Genomic DNA, 11,117 nt, shown 5'->3' on the forward strand with positions numbered 1-11,117 from the left:
TAAGATAGTTATAGAATCTGTACTAAAGATATTGTAGTTTCGCTCCTGGCTACACTACCTCCATTAAAAAATTATCATCTTCTTGTAAAAGTACTTGTTTTACGCAGATATTAGTGAAAGTAAAAATTACCTTCTCATCTTACGTATTTAACAATTGTTTTTGTCAAAATAACAACTAATTAAATGTAAACTTGCATCGTTCAATTTCCCTAAACTATACATTCAATCATTAGAATATAGACGTCACTTTGTGGGGATACACCGAACATGTTGTTGTCATTATATTAGTTTAGATGGACATATATTTTGCAAATAAAAAACTCCGATTTATATATATAAATAAACAAGAGAGAGCAAATTAACAAACATCCGTTATCGTCCAGCGGTTAGGATATCTGGCTTTCACCCAGGAGACCCGGGTTCGATTCCCGGTAACGGAATTTTTTAAAATGATTTTTGACTCAAATATATTCAGATAATTACTTCTTCAAGTAATGGGAAAATGAGAAGAAAAACCAAAAACAAAGAAACGATATTATTACTATATTACATCTAAATTTTCTCTCTTGTCTGAATAACTGATTTCTATAAATAAGCTAAAAAAAAGTTTGGTTAGATCATGTTATCATAATTAGATATTAATCTTTGAATTTTAAGAAGTTTGATTAGTATTTTTCAAAAAAAAAAAAAAAAGAGAGTTGAAGATGACATATTTCTTGTCTCAACTTATTTCCTCATTTCGAGAATTACACCAATTCACATTCTATTCTTCTTGATTAATTCTGATATTTAGATTTCCAATAATAGAACAAGAAACAAGCAGACCTCCAAGAAATAAGCAAATGAAGATGGTAGTGTATGAAAGTAGACTGTAATTACTCTGAATCAAAGAAGAAAAAAAAAACATAACTGCAATTTGTCTACTACAATATTTACTAAAAATATAAACGTAACTTGAGAAGAAAACAAAAAAACATATTAACAGTTTCGAGATTGAGGAAATAGTTGTTGTCATTTGGTGCATTTGCAGGACAGTTTTGAGTCTCCAAGAGGAGAGGGGGATTGAAATCAACTTCTAGTAGATCATTGAATCAGATATATACTTGAGCAATCACAAAAGCTAAGCTGAAGATCAGTGATTCCGTTTATTAGAACCAGCTCTCCGTCGAGCCTTCCTCCTTTTGCTCTTCGGAGCAGAAAGCTGGGAAATAGACCGAATTTTTGGAGCCGGTTGATCATCCACTGGAACATCTGGATCTGGAACACTAGCTGGGATGGTAACCTTCTGGACATGTTCTAAAACATGAGGCTTTTCCGCAGAATGAATCTTGAATTCCTCAAAGTTACTCATCTCTTCCTTCATTTTTTGATTGTAGATTAGAACGCCATCTTCAGACTGCACATGTGAAAGATGATAGGATGAATTCAACACATTAACAATTGAATACCAAGAAGTTTTAGGTCACCATACTACCATATGAAGAATAATCATGATCTGAAATACAAACGATTTAACCACCAACTATTTACTATTATAAATCAATGGGTTGACTAACTTAAAGCAGGAAATAACAATGACAGAGAGAGAGAGAGAGAGAGAGAAATGGAACCTAAATGAAAGCTAAAAGAAAACAAATAAAAGCACATCCCACCATTTTGCCTAGCTATTTTGAAAATCAACGTGAATTCTTTTTGAAGGGTTAATGATATATGATGAATCATAGGCGCATACACAGACATAGAACAGCAATCAATGAAGAATAGTGAGTCATATTTAAGTACTCACATTGGTGTTTGTATCCAATAGTAAGGAACGGTCTGTGCTTTCAATCACATCAGGGACGTTCACTGCTTGTCCATGTCTTGAAGCTGCATTGTCAGGCATAACCATATTATACTCAGATATCAGCTGTGATACAACATCATGTGATCCTGATGGCATTTTGCCCCGATTGCCTTGAAGAAGGGCAGAACTTCGAGCAGAGCTGCCCAAAGCATTACATTGTAGAAGCGATTTCAAGTCATCAGTGCTGGAGAACATCCCATTCTCACTTGTTACCTTGTCAAGTCTAGTTTTAAGCTGGATAACTTTTGACTGAAGAACCCCAATTTTGTGGAGTATTTTCTCCAGGGAAGCATCACCATCAGCAGGCTGTCGGTGTAAGTCATCGTCGGTGTTGATCTTGCCAGAGCAGATGGCTACAGAATTAAGAAGTGAAACGATGTAATTCTTCAAGCAATTAGAAGAAAACTAGCAGAAGAAGTAAGCACACGCAACAGGTGATTTTGCATAGGATTACATTTACAAAAGAAAACTACTATTATTATAGACTAGGGGACGTTTGGTACTAAGGAATTTTCTTTCCTCAGAAATAGGTGTTTTTCTTATGGGTGAGCGGAAAACATTTTCGAAAAATATTTCTAGTATTTGGTTGGTAATGGTGTTAGTGCTGCTTTTCAAAATAAGGACATTTAGATTTGACTAATAAGATAGAGAGGGGCAAGCCAAAATCTTCTAATCTTGATATTGTTCCACAACATGTATATTCTTTTAACTCTCCTATAGAGTATAGTATATTCTTTCATCTTCCTGCTAGGATAGATATTCTATCAACAAACTACCTAGCTTAGCTAGTTTGGTAGCTCCGCATCATGAACTGCATCAGAAAGGGCATTCGTATTGTCCAGAGTCGGTGTTTGATTTTAAGGAGAAAAATAGATTCCTAAAAATAAATAGTTCCGCTGAAGTTCCCTAACAATATGACATAAATAATTTCCTGTGCGCCTCCCCCACCCTCCAATTCCCAACCCTAAACCTGATATTAACATGAAAGCACCATTTGATTTAGAGCACAAAGCAGAAGTCTCCACACCTCTTATCTTTGAATTTTCTAAAATCGAGCTTCAACCACTCTCTTGTTCAATTCCTTAGTCTACTTATTTCTATTTCAATTTATGTTGTTTGTTCCCAGTTTTCAATTAGAAAATACATTTTATCTGTTCAGTGGTTAACAAAAGTTAGATGTATGTCTACCCTGTCATTGGACCACTACTTCAAATGCTCATTTGACTGCATGCCTTTTATCTATATTCCCCAAATCCCACACCCCAGACTTCATCAAGGAACTCTAGCGCCAGGGTTGTTGCATCTCAATTCTCTTGGAGAGAGACTTCCTTAACCATGCCAAGGGAGTTACTTACCAGTTTTTTAAGGAAAATGTAATCTTAGGGAAAATGTTTTCTCAAACAATTTAGCCAACCAAATGTGAAAAAATTTGAACACTTTCTGGAAAATGTTTAACTTCATACCAAACAGACCATACATCAAGTTCAAAGATGAGATGGATATGCACTAATGGGGGGTCAAAACGAATCAATTAATCAGCCATGCCTTAATCCAAACTAACTAGGATTGGCCTTATGAATTCCTTGTATCCATTCCATTGTATATGGGTCAACTATTTCATTCCACTACTAAACAAGCTATCTTTTATGTCAAATAAGGAGTTTTTTACAACTGTAGTTCCTACACTTATCCTTGCAATAACATACAAGTTTCTAACAGACCCAAAAAGACTCTTGACAGTTGACAAATACAGAGCATAATGCAAGTGTAACAGCTAATCTTAATCTCAACTAACCATTATCACCAATATAATCCCCTTGCTTCCATTTTATTCTGTCCTTAACTAAGTCCGTAATTATTTTTTTGTAATTTTGAGCTGATCTGTGCTGTGCTGGTACGGATCAGGGATCAAAAACCTTGGCCCAGTCCCAGCCCAAAAAGTTAACTGGGATGGCCAAGGCCAATTTAAGGAAGTGGGCTCGTTTGGAGCTCATTTTTTAAGGGTCGGGTGGTGAGTTTCCTTACCCTCTAAATTGTTTTACCAGTATTCTAGCTTTGACAGACTCTTTAGCTAGTTTCATCAATTAACAAAATAATTAACAAATAGCAAGCATCAAGTCAATTAACAGAATATTGGAGCGAACACCAGAACAACATTAGGAACCCACAAAAAGCACTACACTATGTGTGCTGATGATTACCCAGCCAGGTTATTATGTGTGTGCCAAGTTTCATACAATGCTAATCAAAGTTACAAGAAAACACCCAGAGGAATTATGTGGTCCCACATTGAATAGGGGATATTACACTCTTCAGGTTATCATCAGGATTCATACTCATCTATTGCAATTAAGCGCATTGCAAAAGATAAGAACCAAGCCAATGACACTGCTTAAAGAACGCAACCACAAGTTACTGTCCCTGAAAACACTCTCTCTTTACTATCTATCATTATTATTTATATTTTATCTGGAATCTTTACACCTGCTTTACATCTTCTAATTATTGCTCTCATATCTTAATAAATTCAAAGATAAAAAATAATAATCAAATAAGTAGATATACAAAAGGGGATAGAGGAGTATTAATCTCTCAAGTTCTATGAAAGCAAGTCTACATCTACTGAGAGTTGCAGATTAAAGTAGAGCAAAACCAATGTATAGCTTTCCTTAAAACAAGAGCCTACCGCTAGGCCTTTTTATGTCCTATGTGATGGTATTATACCCAAGTTGATCTTTTATCAGCATCAACCTGATAATTGCAACTATTTTTACTCCAGCAAGTACATTCTTCACATGCATGCATATATCTGTCACTTAAGTGCCGTCGACCATACCTATGTAACTCGTCCGGAAACTCATAGTCACTCTTTGTTTCCTTGATTTTAGGAATCTTAGCTCAGATTATTCCAATTTGATTCCGTCTTAACCCACCAGTCTGATGAAACCTAACTAAATGACTGTGTAGTCTTGAGTCACCACCTAACGTCCTAACCTCTCACACCAAGCAATCTTGCACCTGTCAATGAAAGTACTAACTAATTCTAACTGATCAATGGAAGTAAAATAGGACTTGTGGCATATTGACAGAATGAGAGGTCACAAGTAAATAAGCAATTAGGGATCAATTCATCAACAAATCTCAGATATACAAAAAAGGAAAAGTACTAACTGTATTGGAAAACTTCAATCTTTAAAATCTCCCGTCAACATTAAAGAAACTTGCACTCAAGAAATAATTGTAAATTCTTAACCAAACAGCAGCTGCCTTGCACAAGAAGTCACAATTCCATATAGCTTCCAAACATAGCCTCTGTTGTGTGTGCAATAGCCATTAATAAAAGACTTGAATAGGAACAACATATGCATTGCTACCAATTTGATATTATCGAATTATTTTTCCACCAAGAAGCAACAAAGAACCACAACAACTGCAACTCAAAATTGAGAAAAGTATGCATTCGAACCTATTTTGTCCAATTCATTGTCCAGAAAAGAGCCATCAGCACTTGACTTTCTTTTTTCTGCAAGTCACAAATACAAATTCATGATTTGCAAATGAAAATGTGAAACTAGGCTAAAGGACAACGAAGGTAAATATTACCAAAGAATGAGAACAAGGGATGATGAGACATATAAGCTGCTATATCCAATGTATCTTCAGTTCTTCTTCTCTTCTTTCTCTTCACAACCTTATCTCTTAAACTATTACAAGAAAATGGAATTGACTTTGAACCTAAATCTTCCAATTGAACACTTCCCATTTGAAGCTTCATCTGGTGGTTGTCATCCCGCATTTGCTTCTCATATTTCCGAGTTTGCGACTGAAGCAGATGGAGTTTCAACTCAATCAACTTGCATCGCTGCCTTAGAGGTTGTATAAAGTCTCTCCACTGAGGGGTAACCTTTTTCCTCCTAAAGGACAAAAAAAGGAACGTGTTAAGGTTTTTCGAAGATATTCTCTTACTCTAGAAAAGGCACAAAACACCACAAAGGACTACACTATCCCAAATCCAATGTTGAATCTGACACGAAGTCACCTAAGTCAAGGATGAGATGATTAGCCAGTTCTGTCTGTGAACGAGAAACTCAAGTTACTCAACAGCAAGTTCATGGTCAGACTAGGTTGAACAACTACCCTAGGGGGTAGCCTGGCGGTTGAAGATCAAAATAACGACCTTAGGAACCTGGTTCAATCCCAGAAGCGGCTACACAATATGAATTCTTTCTATATGCTCAAACCTTGGTGGCCGAGTTAGCCGATACCTATACTGAATGGAAACAAATACCAAGTGAATTAGTCGAGGCGCGCACAAGCTAGCCTGACCACCACCATTATCCAGAAAAGGGAAACACCTTCGTTGAACAACTAAACCATGCATAGATATTTCCCATAGCAAGCCAATCCTTCAATGTAACAAGAAAATTGACTTCAATAGATGAATCAATCCCTGCACATGACGTCATGACCGGCCTGCATGATTACTGGCAAAATTTTGCAACCAGAGCACATTTTTAACAGTGTTCACTCACTCTCGATCCACTCATTGATTACGGAGTTCATTTCTCTCCTCAATGTAACTTTTGCAACTCCAGGTTTTGTTGGAGTTACAGGACAGATAGAGCAGCAATTACCATCTTTCTCTCTATGACAGGAATTACTTTTTATTGACTTATCATTCTCATGTCAGACAATACTAATATCTATTTTTCTCAACCTAAATTACACGCCCAAACAATCAGTGACTAACAAATAACCCACCCCAATTCCAGAAAATCTGTTATACTAGACATTATGGCAATTTTCTTAATTAGCTCGACGGTATCACCAATAAGATCATTAAGTTCTAAAAACTAACAGCTATGGAATCGAAAAAAATATACTCATAAAACCATCTTTAAGTTTATTTTATATCATGCAACAAAAAATATAGATGATCAACTTTTTCTGCAGAATTTAACAAAGCTAAAAAATGCTATGTTGACTTTTGAAGTTTACCCACTGGAAAAATGTCCAGAAAGAGATAAAGAAGTGACCACTCTTTATGGGGTTAGCCTCTGGAGATCCATGAGAAGCTTGTGGAATAAAGTTGAGAGCAACTCAAAGTTAAACGTTTTGGATGGCAGGAAGACAAGATTTTGGAAGGACAATTGGCATGAGAAAGGCAACATGGAAACAAAGCACTACAGCAGAACCATGGACACCACAGGGATGGAATTTCACTTTCAGAAGGCAGTTGAATGACTGGGAGGTCATGAGAGTTGTGCAAACAGGGGGAGGATGAACTATGGTGGATCAGAGATGAAAAGGGAGTGTTCAAAGTCAACAAAACCTACAAGTTGATGGATCCAACAAATCAGCATGGTACAAGATGGCCCTGGAAACAAATATGAAATTGTAGAATACCTCACAAAGTATCATGCTTTGTCTGCTTAATGGCTAAGGAAGCAATCCTTACACAGGACAATGCCATGAAGAGGGGGATAACCTTGTGCTCCAGGTACTTCCTATGTGGTGAAACATCCGAGACGGTTAAACATCTATTTTTACATTGCAAGTACACCCAACATTTATGGAGAATATTTCTGAGCCTCAAAGGCATTTCCTGGACCATGCCTAGGAAGGTGGCTGAGGCCTTAATGAGTTGGGAGGAAGAAGGGGTACATGCTAAGGACAGAGGTAGATGGAGAATTATCCCTAGTGCTATATGGTGAACAATGTACAGAAAGTTAAACTTAACAGCATTCCACTTTTAGTTTTTTGTTGTAATCAGTTATACTCAAATGACACTATCTCTATCATTGATGTTCTAGACTCAATTTAGTCATAGAGAAGTGAAATTAGGAGGACACTTGTACATAAGGTTTCAATACAACACATGTATTATTTTGTGATGTAATACAAAGTTACCAAGTTTTTTAAAAAAATGTCCACTAAGAGAGCTTGATTTCTGCAATCAGTTTCATTTTCTGATGAATAAAGCGGTGAACTATAACGCTTATTAACATATGAAGCATCAAAATTCAGAGGGAGAAACTGTGAATCACTTGCTACTACATTGAAATTTGTGTGGCGAATTTGGTGCATGTTTCTCAATATTTTTGGGGTCTATTGGGACATGCCAGCAAATGTTAAACAACTTCTGAGCTGTTGGAAGAGGCAAGGAACGAGTAAGGATGAAAAGAAGATCTGGAAGGTCATTCCTCTTTGCATTATATGGAGAATCTGGCTCGAGAGGAGTGAACAGAAGATGCTTCACGGGAACGAGGAGAATGTTTCTATTGTAAAATATATTTGGATCCAAAATTTTAAAAAGGAATTGGTGCAATGCAGATTTTTCTGCTGATAGCAACATAATGCTGGAGTTCTTGAAATCCTTACAGCTTTAAAGTATTCCTTTCCAGCAAATCTTTTTGTACTATGTCTCAGTGCCAGCTTGGTACTGAGCCTTTATAAATAAAATTTACCTTTGTTCATCACAAATATGAAGCATAAAAAGGCAAAGCATCAGAAATCAAACTGCAGACTACAGAAAAAAAAGGCTATCCAATAAATAAAGATCTAGGCGAAGTAATACATACGTCATCCTAAATAGGTCACCAAGTCCACTAAATGCTAGTTCAGATGTAGCATCACCGCTGTATTCTGATGTACACTCGGTGTCATTCATAATTGTGCAATTCCCTGCTTCAGAAATAATACTCTCAAAAGAACTTGAACTTTCCGTCAACTCTTCCCAATCTGATTGCACCAGCACACTATCAGCAGGAGCTGTACATTCTGTTATATCAATTTCATCGTCCTCAATGCCATGGACTTCCTCCTTTACTTGTTCAACCAAGGAGGTATGAGCCTCATAGTTGCTAGCACAATTTACATAACTAGCTTCAAGTTCTTTAGAATCACTTCCATTCTGCTTTTTTACCGAAGCATCTGAAATCATGTTTGTATTTTGCTTGTTCTCCATTTCACGTCCCATTTTGCAATATCTTACAATTCAATCCATTCTCAGCACATCAAAAGAAAATATGTGCGGACAACCTGCCATGGAAAGGGGAATTGTTAATGAGAAACTACAAGACAAAATACACAGGATTTACTTTCTTTTGCAGTCCATCCATACTCGCAGGGTTGACCCTTTATTATTTCCGAAAATAAATTATAAAGACGACCCTTTATTGTTTCAAAAAGATAATAAAGTAAAACGAAAATATTTGCTTTGGACATTGCCAAAACTGAAAGTACCAACAATTGCTTCAGGTTTTCAGATGGCATTCACTGGAACATATTATCCATAAGTTAAAGGCAGCATCAAGCACCAAGTAGTGCTAGTTTTATGAAACTGATTTCTTTTTTTGAAACTGAAAGTAGTGCTAGCTAAAAGTCCATCGGTTGTGGGATGAGAAATTGTTCTCCTTATGTGATCATGGGAAATCCTCACTTCATGAGCGTTAAATTAGGTCCCCGGTTCATTTTCTCATCATGGCATCAGAGCAAGTAAAGGTCCTAGGTTCAAGTCTTGCCATCAATCATTATCACAAAAAGATTCCACATACTTGGCTCATGAAAAAATCAAATCCGTACATGAGGGGCATGTTGAATGCACAATTAAATAAATAAAAGTGTGCTCTCTCTAATGACTTAAACTTTTAGATGAAATGGTCACACCCTTCAGTGGGTATCAGAGTCATACCCATCCCCAATTCTTGGTTTACTCAACATTAGGCCTCCCATATTGTTGTCCATGCTCCAGTTGGTAGGCCTAGGCATGCGAAGGTGTTAGAAGTCCCACATCGGTTGTGGGATGGGAAATTATTCTCCTTATATAGTCTTGGCATCCTCACCTCATGTGCTAGCTTTTGAGGTTGAGTTAGGCCTAGGTGCATCTTCTTTATCCAAAATGCAAAACTTTCAACCATGCAACGTGCTATCAAAATCTAAAAGTTACCCTTCACCCTTCAAGGCAACGTCTTTCAATCATAGTGAACTATCAATTAAACAAGCATATATCTAAAAAGAGTGAAAAGGAATGGAGAAGAAAAAAGAGAACTTTTCTCTAGAATCAAGATTTCAAGGCATCAGCCAAATGGAACACTCAGTTCAAAATCTCTACATGGATTTTATACACAAGGTACGGCCTAGCAATTGACAAAGTTGGAATAAAAGCCATGGGGTGTAAGGTTTCCACAATAAATAAAAATCCATGTATAATTTTCCTATCTGCCTAAGTCATGGTGGGCAGAATATGCACTAGTACTAGTGGAAGGACGCAAATATATCTAGCAGAGCTATATAGTACTTCCCGCACCTTTGTCCTGCTGAGAAGATACCAGCACCATAGTTTTAAAAAAATCTACAATCAAACAAAAACCGAGAGATTCAACAGTGCCCAGTACAATTCTAACTAAAGAGAGCCAAACCCAAGCATTCCCAGAAAATCAGGATCTTCAATTTTAACCTGAGTCTTTGATTTCTCCTTTTCCCCCTTTTAATCTATTAACACGTTTTACTTCAAGAAAATCAGAAATTTTCTAATGTTAATTTGAAAATTCCATAAAACTATTATTTACTAGTACTACCTTAGAATCAAAGTAGAATTCTCCTAACACATGACAGAAGAACTTCCAAGAACACAACATCCACAGTGGGTCTGAACAGGCTTCAGACCCTGCTTTGAACCGAATCAGAAAACCCAGTTCAACATATGATCATTTGTTTCAAGAAAGTAAATCAAAGTGCCGAAACTTCAAAGACCCAATTCCAAAATTCAATCAAAAGGTAAAGAAAAGTAATCTTACATACCACTGTGGAAGAAATTCAAGAATTTCCGATTCAAAAGTTTTCAACAGACTCAGCCCTCATTACTTGATTCCTCGTCATCATCGTCAAATAGTACCCTGGGCCTAGTGGGTGGGTTGGGGGGGGGGGGTACAGACACAGAGACGTGTTTCAGTATCTGTCAAATACTTGGGGAAGAAGCAGAAGCAAGCAACTGATTCCTTCCGCATAGGAAACAGTTTTTACTTTATTTTATTTTTATATTTAAATTTATTTCCACGTCAGTTTTGAATGTTATTAATTACATTTTGAATAAAAATAGAAATAAATTTTCGAGACAAGTTAGGAATGAATTTAAGCATGTAACTAACTGATTTTTCGGGATAAATTAAAAATGAATTTATGTCTTTTTCCTTTTATAATATTAAACATTATATATTATCACTTACTTGGACTATTTATTTTGCTGATTAGGTATTTTTGGAAAAACTTT

At 36.4% G+C, this 11,117-nt stretch overlaps 1 protein-coding gene and 1 non-coding gene across 2 annotated transcripts; one reads left to right on the forward strand and one right to left on the reverse strand.

Annotated features, from left to right (window-relative positions):
• Positions 1 to 368: 368 nt before the first annotated feature.
• Positions 369 to 440, forward strand: TRNAE-UUC (transfer RNA glutamic acid (anticodon UUC)). The gene has a single exon. It is a non-coding gene; the product is annotated as a tRNA-Glu (tRNA).
• A 415-nt stretch (positions 441 to 855) lies between these two features.
• LOC129885826 (uncharacterized) lies at positions 856 to 10,864 on the reverse strand. Its single transcript, XM_055960262.1, has 6 exons — positions 10,649 to 10,864; positions 8,428 to 8,887; positions 5,450 to 5,760; positions 5,313 to 5,369; positions 1,787 to 2,199; positions 856 to 1,396 (listed from the first exon to the last, which is right to left on the reverse strand). Exons 2-6 carry the CDS (start codon positions 8,823 to 8,825, stop codon positions 1,133 to 1,135), a joined length of 1,443 nt encoding a protein of 480 aa, XP_055816237.1. The 5' UTR covers positions 8,826 to 8,887; positions 10,649 to 10,864; the 3' UTR covers positions 856 to 1,132.
• Positions 10,865 to 11,117: the final 253 nt, after the last annotated feature.

The sequence above is a fragment of the Solanum dulcamara genome, chromosome 4 (genome assembly GCF_947179165.1).
Source record: "Solanum dulcamara chromosome 4, daSolDulc1.2, whole genome shotgun sequence".
Lineage (NCBI taxonomy): Eukaryota > Viridiplantae > Streptophyta > Magnoliopsida > Solanales > Solanaceae > Solanum > Solanum dulcamara.

Excerpts from the sequence above, each read along its gene's own strand:
- LOC129885826 (XM_055960262.1), bottom strand. The coding sequence starts at position 8,825 with ATGGGACGTGAAATGGAGAACAAGCAAAATACAAACATGATTTCAGAT. Across the intron at positions 5,761-8,427 it reads GGTGACCTATTTAGGATGAC|GAGGAAAAAGGTTACCCCTC; the intron begins GTATGTATTACT and ends TTTGTCCTTTAG. Across the intron at positions 1,397-1,786 it reads TATTGGATACAAACACCAAT|TCTGAAGATGGCGTTCTAAT; the intron begins GTGAGTACTTAA and ends TCACATGTGCAG.